At 44.9% G+C, this 22,413-nt stretch overlaps 2 protein-coding genes and 1 pseudogene across 5 annotated transcripts; 1 reads left to right on the forward strand and 2 right to left on the reverse strand.

Moving 5' to 3' along the window:
- Positions 1–835: 835 nt before the first annotated feature.
- LOC133922273 (inactive poly [ADP-ribose] polymerase RCD1-like) lies at positions 836–9,486 on the reverse strand. 3 transcript variants are annotated; one of them, XM_062367519.1, is made up of 9 exons: positions 9,041–9,485; positions 4,069–5,136; positions 3,742–3,983; positions 3,575–3,654; positions 3,237–3,365; positions 3,051–3,146; positions 1,590–2,358; positions 1,292–1,486; positions 836–1,195 (listed from the first exon to the last, which is right to left on the reverse strand). In XM_062367519.1, exons 2-9 carry the CDS (start codon positions 5,019–5,021, stop codon positions 1,062–1,064), a joined length of 2,598 nt encoding a protein of 865 aa, XP_062223503.1. In that variant the 5' UTR covers positions 5,022–5,136; positions 9,041–9,485; the 3' UTR covers positions 836–1,061. The 3 variants fall into 3 exon arrangements, with proteins under 3 accessions (XP_062223503.1, XP_062223505.1, XP_062223504.1); XM_062367521.1 differs by lacking the exon at positions 9,041–9,485 and having other exon boundaries at positions 4,069–4,526; positions 4,616–4,751; XM_062367520.1 differs by having other exon boundaries at positions 1,057–1,195; positions 1,314–1,486; positions 9,041–9,486.
- A 637-nt stretch (positions 9,487–10,123) lies between these two features.
- Positions 10,124–17,565, forward strand: LOC133923146 (L-gulonolactone oxidase 3-like; annotated as a pseudogene).
- An 800-nt stretch (positions 17,566–18,365) lies between these two features.
- On the reverse strand, positions 18,366–20,541 carry LOC133920594 (serine/threonine-protein kinase AGC1-5-like). Of its 2 annotated transcripts, XM_062365199.1 has the most exons (3): positions 20,510–20,541; positions 19,470–20,217; positions 18,366–19,310 (listed from the first exon to the last, which is right to left on the reverse strand). In XM_062365199.1, the coding sequence occupies exons 2-3, from the start codon at positions 20,180–20,182 to the stop codon at positions 18,452–18,454; spliced, it is 1,572 nt and encodes a 523-aa protein (XP_062221183.1). In that variant the 5' UTR covers positions 20,183–20,217; positions 20,510–20,541; the 3' UTR covers positions 18,366–18,451. The 2 variants fall into 2 exon arrangements, with proteins under 2 accessions (XP_062221183.1, XP_062221182.1); XM_062365198.1 differs by lacking the exon at positions 20,510–20,541 and having other exon boundaries at positions 19,470–20,399.
- Between the last annotated feature and the right edge of the window lie 1,872 nt (positions 20,542–22,413).

The raw sequence follows: 22,413 nt of genomic DNA on the forward strand, positions 1-22,413 counted from the left end.
GCTGCCACAAGCAGTCCCGAGCACTCTCTCCCGGAACTTGGCTCTTCTGATCGTCGGGGGACTAGGGCGCTCGGGGGTGACCGGGCACCTCCCCGAGCACTTTCTTCCCGGTACTTAGACTCCGTGGATCATCGGGGAACTAGGGTGCTCGGGGACCAGTGACTGTGGCCCCGAGCACCTTCTCCCAGGACTTGAACTTTTCTCACCCCACAGGAGGGACCTCGCGGGATGGCGCCGTGTGGCAGATAGCTGGTCTGACCTCAGAACTCAAGGACCCCCGGTTCTTGATACACCGACAGATACCATCCTTATAATTATAACTATCCATGACTATTTTTTGTCAATAGCATGACCACTTGAGAAAATGTGAAAGAATATAGTGGGAATGACCGGAAGAATTCCTCTTTGGCTGATAGGTATTGTAACTGGTATTACTGTAATTGATTTAATAGGTGTTTTCTTTTACATTTCGTATTTTAGATTAGGTTCATCTCTATTGTAATCGGAGCCAGATTGTAAACATAAAAAGTAGAAGCTTAGCGGATTCTTACCCCCTTTATATGATTAGAGCGGAGGGGTCAGATCTCCTTTTATCTTTCCAATTTTATGTGGGTTTGATAAGAACCTTTTTGCTTTGTTGATAAATAATAATAAAAAGATTTTTTTTATAACCTGCTTGTTTTATTCTAAAGGGTACTGGGATCACAGCACTACCACACGTTTCTATGCATTTTCTGCACATGATCCATCCGCCACGAGAAGAACCAGGCCACTGCTACAACCGCCATGGCCATAGCAAGCACGGCCTAAAGGGAGAACACCAACAGCGGCCACACGCACAGGGAAACATTGTTTAAGATCATCTCACTACCACGGATCAAAGAGAATTTTATGTTCAGAGGTCGACGGGGTGACTCCTGTCCTACGAAATAAATAAACAAACTAGTCCATCCCACCGGTTTACACCCACATGTACATGGAAACGGGTAACATCACATGTACAGAACAAGGAGATACAACGGAAATGGCGCGATCTTAACACTGCTGCTGCTGCTACTACTCTAATGCCCGCCCTTCTCTCGCAGAGTTGATAGGGCAACGAGGGCATTAGCTGCCCCCGCGGCATGGCTGCTAGCATCAAGAACTGGCCCAGATAATTTATTCTGGGAGCCGCGGTTTTTTGGCTCCACAGTTACTGCAGTCACCACCGAAGCATTAGCGTTAGTGAAAGCAATAAAATCGAGTAAATGCTAGGCACTATTATATCCCATTGAGTTTTCAGGCACCGTACTCGGTGTTGGAGCACTATACACCTTGGTGGTCGCATCCTGGGCTTGAGGGCGATCGCCTTTTGGCAAGGTATCAGCTCTCGGAGATTCAAGGCACTTTGGCGTTTTACTTGATGCTGGACCATCATGGCCTTTGAGTGTGATACTCAGTGCCAGAGAGTCACGGCCGTCAGTACTCATAGATGGTGAATTTCCACCTACAAAGAAATGAACTTGATGATCCACATTTGGTAGGAAACAATCAGTCTTGGACACATGATGTATGGACTGAGTAAAACTTGACAGTACAGAGAGGATTACCTGGAGCATGAACTAGAGGTATGGCAACCGATGTTGAACTAGCCTGGCCATTTACTGAATGAAGTGCTGGGCTTTGTGATGTAATACCTAGTGAAAGAAATTCCTGGCCTTCAGGTGTCACTCTTGGTGCAGAATTGAGGCGTTTCACGCATGTACTCTTAGAATTTCCAAGTGCCAAGCTTGGTACAACAGATTTACAGTCCTTAGAAATGAAAACTGGAGTAAAAATTCCATGGGTTTTTGAGGCATTAGTTGGTGCTACAGAAGCATAACCAGGAGGTCCTTTGATTGGTGTAACAGAATTGCAAACTTCCACACCAGGAGATGCAGATCCTCCAGAAATCGTCCTCAAAAGGCCATCACGAACTATAGGTGCCACTCTTGCTACAAAAGAATCTTGGTTTTTGGCACATCCAGCAGCAGAGTTTCCAGGTGACATGATTTGTCTAAAAGAATTTCTAACTTCGGGTTCCACAATTGGAGAACCCTGGCATATGGCACCGGCAGAACTAGATGTTTCTGGCACACCACTCGGTGCCAGACCAACATGACCTTTGGGCACCATATCTGTTGCAAGGGTATCACATCCTTTGGTGATAAGAACTGCGGAGTGTTCAGCCGCGGCATTTGGTGCATGTGAATCACAATGGTTAACACTAAGAGTTAATGAACAATTATTGCCTGTCTCGTCCAAGGATAACAGTTCTGGTGTTGCACTTGCAGGGTCACCAGACACAGCTTCGACAGAAGGCTTGTACCATAATGATGGCTGCAATAGAAGCCAATAACAAAGTGATGCTAAAAACGTAAACATGCCAGCTAAGAAAAAGGTAGCACACATTACTGAGTCGAAAAGCTTAACCAGATGCCTGAGAAGAGCAAAGAAAATATTATAATGATTTCTCTGTGCACATGACCACTGGTGCTCAAGAGTCGTGAAGCTGCTTGATAATGTCCTATCAATTTTCCTTACCATGAACCATAAAAAATTCAACTATCAAAATGTTAAAGCTGATACTAAGCACAGAATAGCCTTATTTTGATTTTAGGTCATCCTATCCAAAATGATATACATGCCTAATTTGTCATTAAAAGGTGCATATTCCACATTATTCCAGAAACACAAATCAATTTTCACAGAAAGGAGTTGAACATCTATCGCTTTGCTTCAGAAAAAATAACTAGTGCCGGTCTTCAAAAACTGAAAAGGACCTTCTGCTATCCAGCCAGATTCATGTCTTAGATGTCGCATCATCACAGACTGGATTTTCTGTTATATATGCGATGCACATTGAGTATAAGAACCTCCAAAAGGTTACATTCGGTGAATTAGCAAGCATAATGTGTCGTTAAGTCTTTCCTATACAAGCTTGCACGTATGAAGGGAAGAACCAGGATGACCCTTGAAAGGTTCCTTAGTATTGACATGTAACAAGGGAATGTGTGCTACTAGGAACTTACACAGTAATGAAGTTTCTTCAAGGCTTCCAAAAGTATTTTTTCTCCAACTATTATTATCATCTTCTTCACCATTTCTGCGCGAGTTATTTTGCTTTCCTGTCAAGAGAAAACTTGAAATGTTTCAGTGCCCACCATACAAACAACAAGAAATACCAAAAGGTATATAACTTGTTGAGTAGATAGTACCTTCAGCTCTTCATAATGATGGAAGAGCAGCTCCCTTGCTACAGATGATATATTGTCTTGAATTACCCCAAAGAGAACTCTGAATGATATCCATGGGGAAGTTGGTCCTTCACCTGTTTCACACATTACCTACGTGCAGATTGTTTGGTTAGATAAGTGGAATACTACCGTACACCAAAGCTAAAATTATTTGCAGAGAAGAGGAATCATTGGACAGCAAAGCTGAACATCTATAAGAAAAGCTTCTGTTCTCCCACTGTGATCAGTAGACATGCATCTAACAGGAAAACCAGCGTGTCGATGGTGAACAACAAGTAACAAGATTCAGGTTGCCTCACAGGTTGAAGAGAAGAAATATCCACTGCAACATCCTTTGGTGATGGGTGAAACCATAAACCCTTCAAGCCAAGCAAATAATCTGAAAATAAGTGCACAAAAAAGAAGACTCACTCCATTTATTTCAAAATGACATGATAAAGATTTTAACTCTTATTAATCATCTTACTTTGAACTTTTGGGACTAGCTTGAAACTAACAAGATATTCTAAACGCATGTGAGTGCTTAGATGTGATGGCCACATCACATAACACTTCGGGTTTGAACAATCATCTACACCAGAATCATACATCTCGCTGCTTGGAAAAGACTCTTGTGATCCAGGCTCAACAGCTTCCATGTTGCCCAATATCACTCGGCAGAGCAACATATACTGCACTCCTTTTTCGTCAACATCACAAAGACCAACACTGACACAAAATAAATGTGAAATATAATATGTTAAACAATAAAAAATTGTAGTCAAACATAACAACTGAGTTTAAAATAACACACCTGGTAAAGGCTCGGTTTTCTGGCGAAAGATATACACCAGCACTCAAACTTGCCTTCTCAACAGGTTTTGCAGTGGTACCCAAACCATTAATCAGAATCCTAATTATGTCATTCTTCCTCGATCCTAGCCATCCATATCTTACATTTGCATCACCACGTTCTTCTTTAGTGGACCTCATCTGTCTTTCAAAAGCTTCAAGTCTACACTGTGCAGTGATATCATTCGGAGAGTGGCGGTGGACATGAAGTATGCTACTTGGTGCTGCAAATGATCCCATACCAGAGAGGAAAAGGTCCTGGACAAATAGAAAGCCTTCGCTGCCTCTTTCCACAGATGTGATTTTCTTGCGCAATACATCTACCGTGGAAGGTTTTTGAGAAACTGGAGGACTAGATTCAAGGACAACTTGCTTCACCACTTCAGGGGGAGAATTTGCAACCTTATCTGACATTATTCCCTGTGCAGTGCCGTCAACGTTACCAGAATCCCCTTTAGTCATTTCATCACTTTCCTCATCAAAGAAAAGAGAAGGAGAGAAACACTTGCCAGTGTCATCAAGCCATGCAACAGACCGCTGCTTTCTAGTTTTTAGGTTGACGAGGGTCATTGACAAGAAATCAACAAGAAGAGGCTCATCGTCCATCACAGCAACAACACTCGATTTATTGCCTCTGAATTCTTCAATGAGGGACTTCATTATTTGCTCAGGAAAATTGTGCCAAGAACCTTGTTTGTAATACATGATACGGCTGGGCACTCCACTCTTCAGGAAATTAACACAATCATTAGCAAGGTTAGGTCGCGTGCAACAACAGTTGCAGCGTTTAGCAGATGAATCAAATGAAGGCCCATTCTCAGATTTGACTCGACGAGATTTGCAGTCTTTCGACAGGCAGCCATCGATGAGCTTTCGCTTCAAGCACAGGGAATTGGATTCTTGCGGCGATGCCATGAGAAGTTTTGTTTCTCACTCCGAATAAATGGAGAAAGAAAAAGAAAACTAACTCTAATATGTATAGAATTACAAGTCCCCCTTCACATTGACCTCTCAGTGGTACAGAATGACCCTGTATAAGGTAATGAATGAATGTCACTCAAATATAGAAAACACAGTTCAATAATTTATGATGGAAAGTTAGTGGCAGAGTCGGATTCTAGAAGAAGTTGGTGAATTAATAATGGGATATTAGTAGAACAGTACCACTAGCCTTCAGAAGACAAACACTTAGTGCAATTGCAGTTTTGCACCTTGCGGTTGTGGGACATAATCTCACAAACATCAATAGACAGGCAAGGTTAGACTGGCAGCCTGTGTGGACAGCAGTGTAAATAAACAGCACCAAACTTTCATGTTTCTAGCGGGTGTTCTTGTGTTTTTTAGGAGCAAAAGATCAAAGATGCACTGCCTAGTGATGCTCATAAATCATAATCATCACTATTTAGGAGCCAAATTAACTAGACTATTTATTTGGGCTTGCAGTCAGCAAATCGATTAGGCTGGGCAAATAACTCATAGCAGCACAATTACTCAATAAAATCTTACATGGCTACATCTCTGGTTCAAAGTTCACCCCTGAGGAAAGTAGTATCAAACTTATTTTATATAATAGATTTTAATTTGTAGGAGTCGCGGCTCAAAAATAAACATATCATCGACCAAGACCAAGGGAATAAAATCCTACGGGACCAAATCACCTTTAGACTATCTCTTCTATCTAACACGTGTCATGATTTAAAGGAGGTCTAATCATCAAGGGTCCAAAGGTGAGGTCTCATAGGATTTATTTCTCGATACCAAATATGCTTTCTCAACAACCAGTTCAACATTTGACTCTATACGACAGTACAAAAGTACAAAATAATTGTCAAATGCTCTTAATGCTAACATAAATAGCCTTTACCCAGTAGGTAAGAAACTTGATGATTCAATCTTTTTATGCCATATAGAGCCATGACAATTAATAGCATTCTAAATAATAACAACATATGGCATTTTAATTTGAGTAATTTCTTGCATAAAAAATTAAAAATCACATGAAGATTACTTGCAAACCAAGAAAACATTTTCAACAAGTATCAATATTAAGACACAACAATAAAAATTATTTGCTGCACGGCCCAATAACTACTTTCGGAGCAATAATTCATTTTCCATGTGTTCAACATAACACGACAAGCAGTTCAACACCAATCACCCAAAGAATCAAATCCGCACTGATGATGCTACATCATGTATTGTCAACTTACTAAGTGGAACACGTGACCTAAATTGGAATCGATAGAAGTAGCATGCAGAAACAACATAGTACAAGACACTCGGCATTAGAAAGAAACAGATGTGGCAGTTTTCATGCGCATTCATTTCATGGTGCACAAACAAGTCGCATGAAATTTTAAAGGAAATAACACCACTACCAAATAGGAAAATACCAATGCATTTTAATAATATCGATAACTAATGTTGTAGCTTGCGCCAAGTGGGTAAACTTTTATCTAATATATCAATCTATAGAAATTAATATTTTCAACAATATAACTACATGGCATTTTCAGTTTGACCAAATAATTCCTCAAGCAACAACTTGTGGCGCAAGAAATCCTTTTCCATAGGTGCACAACACCAATCATCCAAATAATCAAACTCGGTCCACATCGATGACACTAACACGTGCAATAGCGAGTTGAACGCACAACTCAAATTGGAATTGGCAATAATAACACAGTACAACACATTAAACATTAAAAGAAAACGAATCTAGTGGTTCTCAACCATATCCATTGCACGTTTCAATAAAAATAGACACACCAATTGAGCAAGAATTATTCCCAAAGCAGCAAATTTTCAGTATTGCAAGCATCCAAACACTAAAATAATCATCACCCCGTACAAACAACTCTTATACATGAAATTCTAAATGGCATGCCACCTTCACCAACCCAATCTAAAGACTAAATAACCGTATCCCAAGGATCAACAACTTATCCCCAGAGATGGGCAAAATCTTTATCTAAATGCGAAATTTGACATTGAATTAGGCTTCGACTAGAAAATCAACAAAGGCGGCAAAAAGGAGACACACAAAATATGCATGTGCAAGCAAGCATAAGTTCCTCCATTTACATGCATGTGGGGAAAAAAAACTTTTTTTGCCAAAAATCGAGCTCAATCACACCAACAAGTACCCAAAAAACAAATAGAAAGAGCAGCACATCCTTTCTAAGAACCCAAACAATTGGAACTATTGAAACTTCTACACCAAAACTCAACGTTCGCTGAAATTTCTACCACAAAAAGTTACATATTTTTACACCAAACAAAGACAACATATTTACTTGAGAAAAGAAGACGTATGTCGCAAATCCCATAGAACTAGCTATGGTGGGATCACGGAAAGAAGAAATGCTTACAAAGGGAGATAGTAGTTGGAATTTCTCTCGATTCCCCCATTGCAAGCAGCGGGGCTTCGGTATGCAGAAGCGGGAGGTCACGAGGGTTGGTGACTCCCTCTCTCACGCCTCAGTGCTCTTCTACAGCCTTTCCGCATCCAAGATGCTAGGGTTAGCGTTACCCGTTTTCGATCTAACCATGGAGCAAGCTGGCGTGGAGGGGAAGGGAAGGGAAGGCGAGGCGAGGCGATGGGTTGTGATGGCGCAGTTGGGCAGCGAGGGCTCCGGTGACCGGAGGCTGGTGGGCTACGGCAGTGACGAGAGAGGGGTGGGGTCTCGATAGGGACGACGATGGGAATAATTCTTGCTCAATTGTGTGTCTATTTTTATTTAAACGTGCAATGGATATGGTTTAGAACCACTAGATTTGTTTTCTTTTAATGTTTAATGTGTTGTACTGTGTTATTATTGCCAATTCCAATTTGATTCGTGCGTTCCACTCGCTATTGCACGTGTTAGTGTCATCGATGTGGACCAATTTTGATTATTTGGATGATTGGTGTTGTGCACCTATGGAAAAGGATTTATTTTCCTAGACTCGATAACCATGGCCATCATTGAAAGAAGCATATATACTACTGACCCATAAACTAAAAGCTTGGTCATCTTGTCCATCTACAATACCACAATCAAGCACACATCACAAATATGAGAAATATAACCATCCATTCGTACAAAAACAAAGCGCATAACACATGGACTGAACTTCAAAGGCAGCATAACATGTCTTGCTTTATTAATCTAAAAACAATGCATTTGATATATTTAAGAACAAAAAAATCTGTTGTAGGTCTAGTTTAGATAAAGTAATTACTAGAAGTGTGAAAGACATCTAATATTTGGGAGTAAGAGTAACACAAGGAAGAATAATTACAAGTGCTGGCATATTTACTCCTTGCAAACCAAATTGTTCAGATTTGCAAATTGTAACTCATCCTTTTCTGTGAGGAAATCCCTACTGTTGAAGCCACACTACCTGTTATAAGGAAATCCTATGGCACCTAGGCTCACACCACCTCCCAACACTTTTGCAGTATGATGGTTTAAATGTTATTAAACTACTTTTAGAAATAGATCTATGTACGCAAATAATGATACAGATAACATGGGCATTCAATATCCATTATAACAAAAAGAAGTCAATATGGCAGCAAGCAATAGCCTAAGCATGGTGCTGCAGTGTAACTGTGTAAGTTAAATCAGCTCTTTCTTTTCCCAAGAACCTAATGGTACCTTTACGTATCCACATCAGCATCAGCTGCAGGTAGAATGATTTGGCACTTCACAAATTTGCATAACCAACCAAATGTGAAAATACATACTATAGTACTCGGTTAAATTCATCCTACAATTATCGATATTGGGAGCTTGCCGGCTATGTCCAAATCTCTATGGGTCTCTGTTCCTCCTACAAGAGCTGATGAGGTGACAAAAAAAATTTACCCAACAAAACCCATCTTTTGATCCTAATAAACCCAAAAGAAGAGCCTTAAACCTTGAATCAGATAAAGCTTTGATGTTCACCTCGGCTGGAGCTTCTCTTCCGCGCTGGGCGAGAGGGCCGGGTCGGAGGAGTCGCCGGGTCGCAGGAGGACAGAGGAGTGGGGGGCGCTGGAGTCGATTCGGAGGATCTGCCTGCTCGCAGAAGGGGGCTGCTGCTCGCCAGGCCGCAGAGGTCGCCGGAGGGGCCGGCTGCTCGCCGGGTTGGAGAGGTCGCCGGAGAGGCCGCCTGCTCGGTCACCGGAGAAAACGACTCGGTCGGCTGCTCGCCGGGTCGGAGAGGTCGCCGGATGAAACGCCTCGGTCGGTTGCTCGCCGGGTCGGAGGGGCCGGAGGGGTCGCAGGGGCCGCCGCCAGAGCGAGGCCAGGTGAGGGGTGAGATGTGCGATGGAGTGGGTAGGTCAGGAAACGGTGAGCGCATACATCGCGTGCAACTCACGTGAGAGACGAGCGAAGGTGACGGTTCGGTCCGGCTCTTTCGTCGGACGCCCTCGTCCAACATATCACGTATATTCCCGCTGCTGGCCGGTCCATTTTATTTTCGGAAATTCTTCATATTTTATAGATCTTTAGCTGTTCCTTTTGATTTTTTATGGTTCATATTGAATTGAATACTGGTAATTATAAGTATTCCGGAGTGACAACTGCAGAGCAATCTTCTATGCATATATGTGGATCAACCTAGGTCGTAAAAGTTCCACATATAAACAATAGAATTTTGTTAGTTAACTGTCGATAGATTTCTTGAGGAGAAATTTGTCGAATTACTCACCTTACGATCGGCAACAAGATTCGTGCAGGACATATCTTCCCCTATCTTCGACGAACTCCGGCGAACTCCATGAATTCCGACGAGTTTTAGGGTTAGGGGTTGCGTTCGGATTTTTGGGGAGGGATTTGTGGCTGCCGGCGGTAGAGGGTGGCCCAGGGAGGTTGGTGGCCGGCGGTGGTGGCAAGCGGCGAGCGGGACGGCGAGGCGGTGAGGGTGCGGTGGTGGACCGCCGGTTGGGCTGCGGTGGCGACGGGGGTGAGCATAGCCGATGAGTTAGTGAGGGAGCGGTCGCGGGGGCGACAACTACGACGGCGCCGCTGGAGCAAGGCGGGGCGATGGTGGAGGCGGGGGTGAACGGCAACCTGCTTGGAGGAAGAATAAGAGGAGCAACACGGAGGAGGGAGGGACAACAGAGGTGGGTGTGCCACACAGGCACTAGCCTTGGTGCCGATGAGGCGACGGGGTGGCGGCGTGTGAGGCGGGTGGGGTGGCGGTGGAGGAGGCGCATGGGGGCGGGTGGGGAGCAGATAGGAATGGGAGTGAGAGAGAGGAATAGGGTTAGGTTTCTTATACAAAATGCAGATCAATCTGTTCTGTTGATTCAAGATCCGACAGATAGAAAATTGACATATTTTGCACCATAAAACATGTTGATAGATAACTAGACAGTCCCTAAACAATAAACCTTATGTCGATCCTTAATCCTTTATCTAGCGTTTGATTGGAGAGCGAGGTGGGATAGGATGACCTCATCCATATATTTAAAGATGGAATGATTCCATATACTTGTTTGGTAGGAAAGATGAAACATCTCATTTTAGAACCTCGAGTCTATCGTCATTCTTACGTTCCGAGTGTGATAATTACGTTCTAGAAATTTTATAAAATCCCCTCGTCCAGCATTAAAAAAATATTCTCCTCTAGAAGCTATCCTATCCTACCTCGCTCTCCGACAAAATACATTAAAAAATAGAATAAGATCATTGCATCCGTCTTCTTACTCTCTAAACAAACACATAAAGGCAACTCTTGTAGAGAGCTTTCCAACAAACGGAGCGTCGCTTGAGAGACAGAGCGGCAGCAACACGAAAAAGCAGGGCCTCCATCCTCCAAGAAACACTCCAAGCAAAGGCACACCGCAGTACCGCACCCACATAGAAAACCATAGAAAATGCTCGCCGCTTTCGTCTCTAGCCCTGGCTCCGTCGCGCGCGCTGCCGCCGCGCCCGCCGGTGCGTTGCGCCGATGGCGGCGCGGCGTGCGTGCTGTGGAACGCATACGGCGCGTGGTCCAGCGACCGCGCCGACTGCCCCGTGTCCGCCGTGGCCTACACGGCGTCCGAACAGGACGTGGTCACGTGGTGCGCGCCGGCGCCAACAGCGTCCGCGTCAAGGTCCTCGGCTTCGCGCACACCATCCCGAAGCTGGCCTGCCCCGGCGGCGGCGGCGTCGGGAACGGCACCCTGCTCATCAGCACGGCGCGGCTGGCCGGCGTGCAGGTCGACGCGGCGGCGCGCACGGTGACCGCGGACGCCGTCACGCCGCTGCGGGTCGTCATCGACGCGGCGGAGGCGCGCGGGCTGAGCCTGACGGCGGCGCCATACTGGGAGGGCGTCAGCGTCGGCGGGCTCGTGAGCACGGGTTCCCACGGCAGCTCGTGGTGGGGCCGTGGCGGTGCCGTGCATGATCACGTGGTGGGGCTCCAGCTCGTCGTGCCCGCCGGGAAGGCTGACGGCTGGGCCAGGGTCCTGGCGCTGCAGAAAGGCGACGATCTCTTCCCCGCTGCTCTCGTCTCCCTTGGCCTGCTTGGGGTCGTCTCCAAGGTTACTGATCAAACGCCATCATACCTTAAGGATTTAAGGACATGTTTGTCTCAAATTTAAAATAGCTTAAATTCTTCTTTTCATATTTTGACTTCATTTGAGCTTTGAGCGTAAGGTTTCAATAGGCATTTATCCACCTGTACCTGTGAGGCCTGTCAGAAAGCTATGATGACACTTTCGTACTGATTTGTGTTTGAGAAGGTAATTTTGTCAACTTTTAAGCCTATTGCAAAAGTAAAAATTAAATATAATTTAAACAAACAATAAAAATGTACAATTTGAATTAGTCAAATTGGGTCACGATAAGAACCGTTTTCATGAAGTACGAAGGAAATTATCAACATCCTATGCAATAAATTGCAAAAACAAATAAACAAAGCAAATAAAAGTCAAGAAGAGCATAAAAACTATGCACGCCTCCATGCTTTATAGCTATCAAGACAAAATATTTCTGGATTCCTTACATTAGAAACCAAAGTTAAAATATATTCTGAAATTGATTGATGAGAAAGCACAAAAAAGAACTCTACTTTGGCAACTCATTTATACGAGACTAATTGGCTTAACAAATATTTCATACTATAGGATTTGGTTATTACCTAACAAGTGAGCTATGTGGTCGCTGAAAGCTGAGTGCAGCAAATGCGTAAGCAAGAGTTGTCCTTTGTTCTTAGTAGCGCACTCCATGGAGGCAACATGAATAAATGTTGGCCCTGCGATAGTTGTAGAAAACCGTTGAGAACCGGCTACCTGTTTAAGAGCGTTTTTGCCTCACTCTGAACAGCATGTTCCAAAATCATGTCATGTGTTTACTAAAAAAATGTAATGTGTGATTGGTTTGACTACTGATCGACCCATAGTATCATAGCATGATGGTTTTCAATTTTAGACTACTTCGCTTACCCAATTTATGATCGTCATATGAGATTACTTGACTGAAGGTACAGGATCTACTTTGTGTGCGAGCCATGCCTAATAAATGAGTAGGATTTATTTGTCGTTGGATCATAGAACTAGAATATATCAGTCCTACGATGAACCATAGTGAATCATTTGATTATATTGGTGAGCATATTCGATGCACAAACGAAAATTAATAGTATTAATGCTTTAAATAATACCGTTCATATAAGAATCATTTGCTCCTTTGTCACTAAATTTTTGCTTATTTTAAAAAGGTGCAATCAAAGAGTCTTAATTTTGATCATTTGAATGTCAAAATTGTTGGGATTGGCGGCAAGTTCCATGTTGAAATACCTTTTCATATTATACATTCTCTTTTGTGAAAATTCTTAAACTTAGTTGTCAAACTATCATTTGTTGTCAATGTCTTTATTGGACTTTTGTTTAGTGATGAATGGAGTAAATACTTATCAACTCTTGTTAAACTGGTTATGCTTCTCCTCAATTATTGATCCAAGCTTGCTAGTTTGACAAACCAAGTACTCAATGATCTCTAGCTTTGCGTCCGGGAGCTGCCGATGAGCCTCTACATTCTTTTCTTTTCTTTCTAGAGAGATAAGTCAATAGGCTCGTAGAACAAATTGTAGTTTTGAGTTAATCATATGCACACAAATTAATTTAAAATATTTAAAAGACTACAAGACTGCACAGGAGTGAACCCATGTATGAAATAGCCATTCAGCAACTTTGTCCTTATGGATCACTGGTGTGCAACTCCTGGTTTTTCAATTGTTTCTCAGTGTTACTAATAATCATATATCGCGGAGCATGAATGAAGCATGAAACACACACTCTGTCTGACTAAAACACGGTACTTCGCATAAAAAAGCACAAGTTCTTAACCAAGTTCCTCTTCCTCCTAGGTTGATCTCGTTATTTTTACCAAAAAAAAAAAAGCACAATACTTTTCTTGACAATGTTGGAATGATGTAAGCAATACAACTAGGCTTGGGAGTTTGGAATAGAGAAAAAGGCCAACATATGCTTGCCTGTATTGTCTGGTTTCTTTATTCAAACCTGGAGCATAAGGACCTGTGTTCCCAAAAATGACAGAACTGCAGTTCACGTGAATCACATGATGCATAGATATACATTGGCTTCTCTGATTGAATCATCAAGCAAATCAAGATAATTAGTGCTGCTTTCTGTTCTGTATATTGATAGGTAATTTTTAGTTTCTCGTCGTACTAAACGTCGGTGGCACATGATTCCAGTTTTCTGAACAAGATCCTCTAGAAAGTACACACTTCAACTGCTGCTTCACCCCTTATTTCTTCTCATCACGAGTTATCATGGGAAACAAACAGTTAAAATGTGCAAACGTTTTTTAGAATCTGTAACTAGTTCCTTCATTTTCACACTAGATAGAACAAAAATATTTGCATCGATGAGTTCTTTAGCCTCCCTGCAGGTGTAGGTTTTGATTCCTTTAGCCTCCCTGCAAGTATTCAGTTTTTTCTCTTGACTTTTGAGTTGTGTCAGTCAAAAACCAAATACAGATGAAATGGCATGACTTAGCGCCACGTAAAAGTACATTTAAATTGTCAGATAGCTATAGTTACACAAACATATTTGACAAGAAGTTGCATATTTTGCACAGCGAATTGTGGAATTCTTTAGCAGATTCTGCATGTATAGTAGTAGTTGTTGAAATTTGAGCGATATATATATATATATATTCCTCTTAGATATTAGTAGATCAAATGTAACAAAGACACGACTGAGAAATATATGTCATTTACACTATGAGTACCGAGAATGAGAAACATAAATAAAGTCTGATTTGAACTAGATGACAAATTTATATGGCTCTCAGCTATGTTGCACGGATACTTCCCAGATGTGCCGTATCGCCATCCAAAATGCGGGGATACGGCGGGGATACGCGTATCCCTGTGTATCCCTTATTTTCGATTTAAAATAAATACAAAATAAATGGGATACTTCGGGGATACTCCATGGATACTTCGGGGATACTCCGTCGGCTTCAGGAGATCATGGCGCAGCTCTCCGTGATGGGTGTAGAAGAGCTCTAGGCGTGTTGTGCAATGGCACTACCCTGTTCATGCTCTCCGGCGACGAGCGGCCGTGGGGCTCAGTCAGAGGAGGGGCGGAGAAGATGCAGCACATCCCAGGGAACCGATTTGAGGTGGTCGTGGCAATAGTGGTGGATGGAGGAAGAGCCACCATAAGCAGCTGTGCTCAGGCCGACAGCAAGAATGAGGAAGAAAGGAGCAGCTGCTGCTCCTTCATTCCTCCTTCTCGATCTTCTGAATTTGAGGAGATATTAGGAGGAGAAAATTGAGTTCTTGTCACTTCTTAATGAGCTTAGCATGTTTCTTTATCCTATATTTCTATGATATTATTATGTTATATTGTTATGTGATGCACAATTCGGCTATGGTTATAGTATTGGATTTGGGGTTTACCGTATCCCCGTATTGCTGTTTTTTGAAAATGTCGTATCCCCGTATCCTCGTATCCGTATCCCCGTACTGTGCAACATAGGCTCTCAGACTACTCACATCAGCTGGCTCCAGATCTGTTAAAATCTGCTCCCAAGCTGGTACTAAATCATATCACTAATTAAGCTAGAATATGAGATCACACCTAGATGACAACCTTGATGTCTAATTCTCTTAATTTTACAACTTCCTGGACAGATCAGCAAGTATATCCTTGCTAAATATTCAGAATTCAGCACATAGCCCGTACCAAGTTTTTATTGGAAAAACAGAATTCAGAACTTAGCCAGCATCAAGCTTTCTCAGAAATTAATTAGGAACACTTTAAATCCCTTCTGCTCAATGAACAGAAAGAGATCTAGAAACTAATTCAAGCTATTGAATGCTGGATAATCTCCTGCAATGTGCTGAGTTCAAGAATACATGCTATTCATGTCCAGGAATAAACTTAACAGGGAGTGACAGAATACTCAGACTAAACCAGCATACAGGAAATCAAACTCCTTCAAATCAGCGTTGAAGGATCATATCACTACCCATTCTACTCGTAGACAGAGAATCAAGGGTTCATCTATTGTACTCAACATTCTAACTCAATTTCAATGACATTCATCATCACAGAGCATATGTATCCCGCATCTATCAATTCAGATCAGAGGAAAAGAGAAAACTCACAGTGAATCTGTTGGAAGACTGGAGAGTGAGGTAAGGCACAGCAAGAATGTTGCAGACCCAGAAATCCAATCACCCAATTTTGCCGTCGGATGGTGGGATGACGGAGATTCAATACCTCAGCCGCACGGCCATTGCAGTGCGGGCGAGCCTCGGCAGCGCAACTCCAAGCACCAACACGGGACCTCCAGTGCTGCAAGAGCTCAGGCCAAAGCCTCGGTCCGAGTCCAAGCTCACAACCCCAAGCTCAAACCACAGAGAGGAGAGGAGAGGAAAGCCCCAAGGTGTGAGATATCCATTGTCTCCCTCTTGCTTAATCCACGCCACTGCTCGGTAGATAAAGAGGAGAAGGTAGCAAGAAACTCACAGTGAAGATCCACCTCCCCGAAACCTCCGCGAGCCCATCCCTATCCGAGCGATCAGAAGGCCAACACACGCCCGGGATCTCCCAGCCGAGCTGCATCGCGAGAAGAACGGAGAGGTTGGTTCAGCCGTCGCAGCCGCCTTCCCCCGAAGGGGATTTTTTCCTTCTTTTTCTCCTCGTCTGGTCACCCGACGTTTTCTAGGGCACACTCACATGGGCCCAGTCGGATGAAGGCCCAGCACCAGCATGTATTCGGCCAGAGCAACAGAAGGCATTGAAATTTTAACACCAATACAGCAGTAGTTGTGAAGTGAAGTTCTTCGAGCTATTTTTTTCTCCAAGTTCCAATGCATCGTTCATACTCGAACCGAGGTGGTTGCAGATCACGCTGTCACTGGAGCCCAGGTTCAAGAGGAGCATCACCTACGACTACCGGGACGACTCCACCTTCCAGGACGACTTCTCCGCCCACGCGGCGCGCCACCAGTTCGCCGACATGCCTGGTACCCATCCCAGCACACGGCCGTGTACCGGGTCGACGACCGCGCGCCGCTCAACGCGTCCGGCGACGGCGTCAACGACTTCATCGGGTTCCAGTCCACGTCCGTCGTGGTCTCCGCCGGAATCAGAGCGCTAGAAACCTCACTTGAGAGGTCCAAGAACGTCAAGGGCAAGTGCGCGATGGCGGCGACCGAGATCGTGGCAAAGCGGCTGGCCGGCAGTGGGCTGAAGAACAACGCCCTCCTGTTCACGGGGTACCCCGTGGTGGGGTTCCAGGGGCGGATGGAGACGTCGGGCTCCTGCGCGCACTCGTCGGCAGCCGACCTGCTCGGCGCGTGCGCTTGGGACCCCAGGTTCCACGGCCTCTTCTTCTACGAGACCACGGCGTTCTTCTCGCCGGCGCAGTTCCGGGACTTCATCCTCGACGTCAAGCGCCTGCGCGACCTGGCCGGGCAGAAAGCCTCTGCGGCGTGGACGTCTACAAGGCCTGCTGGTCCGGTTCGTGAAGGCCTCGGCGGCGCACCTCGGCCAGCCGGAGGACTCCGTGGCGGTGGACTTCAACTACTACCGCGCGTCCGACCCGGCGACGCCGCGTCTGAGCGAGGACGTGTGGGAGGAGGTGGAGCAGCTGGCGTTCGTCAAGCCCGTGGTCCGACGAGGTTGCCGGTGGGGTGGAGCTGAGCAAGGGCGACGGGTGCGCGCTCGACGGCCGGTGCGTGTGCTCCGAGGACAGGCACTGCAGCCCCAGCCAGGGTACTACTGCCGGCCCGGGCTTGTGTTTACAGAGGCCAGGGTCTGCAGGTACTCGGGGTTGCAGGATCAGTGAAAATTAATTTACCAACGGTGATTATTACACTAATTCTTTGGTTTAGAGAAAACTTTATGCCGATTGGATAATATATTTTCTGATTTAAAGAGTGCTGCAAGGTATACATCGCACTTAAAAATTTTATGTAATGTTGGTATTTTCAAAAACAATGTACATGAAGATGTTACAGACCTATATAGTTAAATTCTCATTTTATAAAAAAGAAAGGTATCTTTTTAGCCCTGTTTGTTTTAAATACATTGGTCATCCCACGCAATTGTGCAGCATGGTATGCTATAGCTAGTACTCCCTCAATCATAAATATATGATTTTTTGAATAAAATTTAATCAAACTTTTAAAATTTTGACTATCAATAATTTTTAAAACATTAGCTTCGTAACATAAAAATATGCATATATTGTTTTATGTTGAAAAATGCTTTCATAATATCATAAATTTATTGGATTTTATAAATATATTCAAATTAAAAATAGTGAGCAAAGTTAGTATGGAAGACTGTGCAATGTCTAAAATGTCAAAGTATTTTTTGCTAGATGGAGTATATATATGCTACTGAGTCCTAATGTTTAAAGAGATCAGCATGATTAGGGGCGTATTTTGAATGGACCAAATTTGAAGGGATTTTGGAAGACCGAAAGGCTGTTTGGTTTTGTTACAAAATGAACAAAACCAAAATTTGGTAATGCTAATGAAATTCTAATTTAGCCTTGACTTAGTTCGCCACCAAATTTTGGGAAAGCCCATGACCTTAGCGCGGGAGAGAAAAATGCTTGCACGTAGTTTAGCTGAGATCCCGTTGTGTCAGTGCTGACATGGCATCAGCTGGCTGGCTGCACGCAGTTTAAATTTTGCGATTTACAGCAAAACTTCATATCTCTAGACTCTAGTTGAGATTGAAAGCCCATGGGGGAAGTTTGAAAAATGATGGACTGAAGGCAGCCAATTTTTTATTTACTTCACTAGGAATACATATCAGGATTCAGAAAATGCAACTTGCAAGGACAAGATACAAATGGAGCAATCAACACATCTTATGTGATCACCTCCTAAAAGTACTCAAAATCAATATGCGACGAATCAGTGTGACGCGAGCTGGTTTTCCGGCCGGCGCTTTTCGGCGTGCCGCCTTGCACCGCCGCCATGGCGTCGCCGTCGAACTGGGAGCCGTGGTCAACGGTGGCGTCGGGGATGAAGGGTGGCTTGGCGCTCCTGACCAGCGCCCAGTTCACGCCCTCGAAGAAGGGGTGCTGCTTGACCTCCGCGGCGCCGCGCCGGCACGCGAGCCGGTTCTGCGGCTCCTTGGCCAGCAGGCCCCGGATGAGGTCCCTGGCCGCGGCGCTGACCGCCGGCGCGTCGGGGAACCGCAGCGGCTGCGCGACGACGTTGAAGAGCGTGGCGCGGTTCCCGGATCCCTTGAACGGCGTGGCGCCGTGCAGCAGCTCGTACAGGAAGACGCCGAAGGTCCACCAGTCGACGGCGCTGCCGTGGCCCTCGCCGCGTATGATCTCCGGCGCCAGGTACTCGTGCGTGCCCACGAACGACATCGACCGCGCGCCCGTCGGCTCGGCCGTGAACTCCAGCGACGTCGGCGGCAGCTTCTTGCCGCCGCTGGTCACCGGCTCGTCCAGCTTGGCCTTGTCCTTATCCTTACTCCCCTTCTTCTTGCTCCTCTTGGTCGGGAGGATGCGCGGAAGCATGCAGCCGTGGGCGAGACCGCCGCCGACACGGCCGGACGGGGACCGGACGAGCGCCGGGCTGACGGAGCACCGCAGGGAGAGGTCGAAGTCGGAGAGCATGATGTGGCCTTCCTCCCTGACCAGCACGTTCTCCGGCTTGAGGTCACGGTACACGACGCCCAGCATGTGCAGGTACTCCAGCGCAAGCAGCACTTCAGACGCGTAAAACCTGCATAAGATAGATGCATCGCCATTGGGCAACATGAATACGAATGGCAAGCACCTTTCTAGATTACTTTGTAATTCTGATCTCAAAATCACATCTTTTCCAATCCCTGAATTTGAATGCAATCAAAAGTTGAAAGCTGTCTCACTGATAACATTTTACCTTGCGGCGTCCTCGGTGAAGCGCTTGTTGGGCTGCTTCTGCCGGAGCGAGTGGAGGTTGCCGCCGCTGCAGTACTCCATGAGGAGGCAGCAGAACTTGTCGGTCTCGAAGTGGGAGTAGAGCGTGGGTAGGAAGGGGTGATCGAGCAGGCCGAGGATCTCGCGCTCCGTCTGCGCGCGGGCCAACTTGTTCCGGCCGGCGAGGGACCCCTTGTCCATCACCTTCATCGCGAACAGCGCGCCGCGGCCGCGAAGCTCGACGAGGTACACGCTGCCGATGTCGCCGTAGCCGAGCCGCTTCAGGAGCCGGAAGTGGCCCAGGCTCAGCGGGGGCTCCGCCGCGCTGATGGCCTCCCACCGGCCGTCCCCGGTGCCTGTGTGCCGCCGCGCGAGCACCGTCACCTCTGGGGCAGGGCTGCCCCCGCTCCCGTCGCTGCTCCGTGCCGCCGCCGCTGATGCAGGATTATTTCCTGCGGCCGAGGATGAGCTCGACGACGCCACCGCCGCCGTGGAAATGGAAATGGAAGCGGAACTGGCCGTGTCGTGGTCGGTGTAGATTGGGTTCAGGCTCTTCCTGAAGCCCGACGGCTCGCGCGGCGAATGGTTTTGCTCACCGAGCATCCTCGGGCTGGGCAGCGTCGTCGGGTACGCACCGGCGGCGTCGAAGCTCCCGATCCTGACGTCTTCCATGATGCCACTGATGGTGGTAGTCATGCCCTCATCGGTGCTACTCCATGCATGACGCGCTGCTACAGTGAATGCACAATTAAGGAACTGAATCAATTGACCGTTCAGCAGATTTAATAGCTGGGATTGCTGCATAAACGTGCACAATTGAACTAAACCATGGCCCCGGCTGGAAGCACAACTATTTGCTGATCACGCGACGTTGTAGCAAACATCTCAGGATGTGATCATCCTAATAACTGGTAGTGCTGTGATCATGCAGTAGGTAATGAATAGGTAGGACATGTAGAAGAAAACTAAACCTCCATGGAAAGTGCAGAGAGAAGTCAAAGAACAGGTGAGGGACGTCCATACCAGCTGCCTGCTCGCAGGCTAAGCAAACGAACTCGATCGCAGGGATGACGAAGAAGACGAGAAGCCTGAGCTCTGCCTCTGAAGTTAAGGACGGGAGAGGACGGGAGGAGGAGCATCAGGCAGCGGACACGCCTGCCCTCATGTTCGTGGCTGCCACTGATACGCCAATGATCCACATAGAGGGGCACGACGTGCAGGAGTGAATGAATTATACGGAGAGAGAAGACGTTGGTCGTGCGAGGCAGGAAAGGATGGATGCGTGCATGGAAATGGAAGAGAGAGGAACGAATGTCAACCGGCTGCTGATCGCCTGTTCGGTGGTAGAAAAAAAAATCAGCCCGATATATCCGGTTTACTGAGTCTACTGGTGAGTCTCAATAGAAAAAATTTACCATATTTATCGGTATTTTATTTTAATATTATTTGAACTTGTTTGAATATTATCCGTTATATCCGATAAATTATATTTACTGGTGACTTTCATTAAATTTTAGTTATGCTAAAAAAAACCTGGTCAGTCGTTGTTTCTCGTCTCCGAGCCAGATGGATGATTGATCTGATCGTTGGCTACAAGGAGAAACGTCGCCTTGGATCGGATTTCAAACCGGTCGTTTGGACTTGTGGCGACTTTTTAACGGTCGGGTCTTTCATACGGAAAGAAGAGCTGATTTCAGCAAGCATGACATGGAATTAGAAAGTAAAGATGTAGGAGTGCTCTCCCTCCCATGATCCCTAATTGTTTTTATTGATCCCGAATATTTTTACTTCGTAACAAAATGTTAGTACGATTCGTTTCTCAGCTCACTTTTTTGCACCCACGCAGTCACCAAAATAATTACTCCTTATTTTTCAGCTCAATTTGGGCGTTGACAGGTCACCAAAATGTATCCTTGACAATGATCTTTATGGTAATATGTTTATACAGTATAGAAAAATTATAATATTATGAAACTACTTCATAAGAATTCTACTCATATCATTTTCAAATATTCAGCCTCAATATGTAAATAGATAATGGTGGTCAAAATCTAAATAATTTTACTGCACAGAACCCAGAACGTCTCCTATCTGTGACTACACGAAGTATTGGGAATTACTTTTCGAGACGAGTATACTTCAGTGGCTGCAATTTAAATAATTTGACTGTTTTGTAAGACATCATACACTTTTTTTTGTGGCCGGACAAATTATTATGTGGTGTATATTAGTTCTCGTCTGTCGACCAATCAATTGAAAATTCGTGCTTAGTTATTTTTTGGTAGCTATAGGATGTAGGGTGAATTGGGCAGTTGTAACTTGTAAGTACAACTTACTGACTTTGTGAGTTGTGAATAAATAAACTTGTAATTTATCTGACTTGCAAGTCTGGGAAAACAAGCTCGTATTTAGAACTGAGACATATGATGCACTTACAAGTAAGTAAGATTTTTTTTTCAATTTAGTTAGATTATAGTTACATGCTGATCATACAAGTTGCACATCGTACAAGTTTATTTACCCTACTTAGAGCAATCACAATGTGGAAAAAAATAGTCCATGTGCAATAAGTGTGACCTTACTATCTTACCATAGTCAGTGTGGAACCAGTCCGTATCACAATAAATATAAAAGTTATCTATTACTGAACAACCTATAAGCTAATAAACTATATTATTTTGTTGTGTCACAGTATACATTGGAACCTTCTTGCGCGCGAAGGGTCACAGGAAGGTTGAGAAGGAGTGATTTTTTTACCCGTGAGATCCGCCTTATTTTCTACCCTGTACTCAAACATTGTACTCTTTACCATAACTACTACCACTGCAGTGAGTCCCACCCATATGGATCACTTGGCCTAGATATATTGTTGTTGCCCTTACAAATTAGACCGACGTACTTACAAGTCCAATTATGTATTACGTATA

The sequence above is a fragment of the Phragmites australis genome, chromosome 6 (assembly GCF_958298935.1).
Source record: "Phragmites australis chromosome 6, lpPhrAust1.1, whole genome shotgun sequence".
Lineage (NCBI taxonomy): Eukaryota > Viridiplantae > Streptophyta > Magnoliopsida > Poales > Poaceae > Phragmites > Phragmites australis.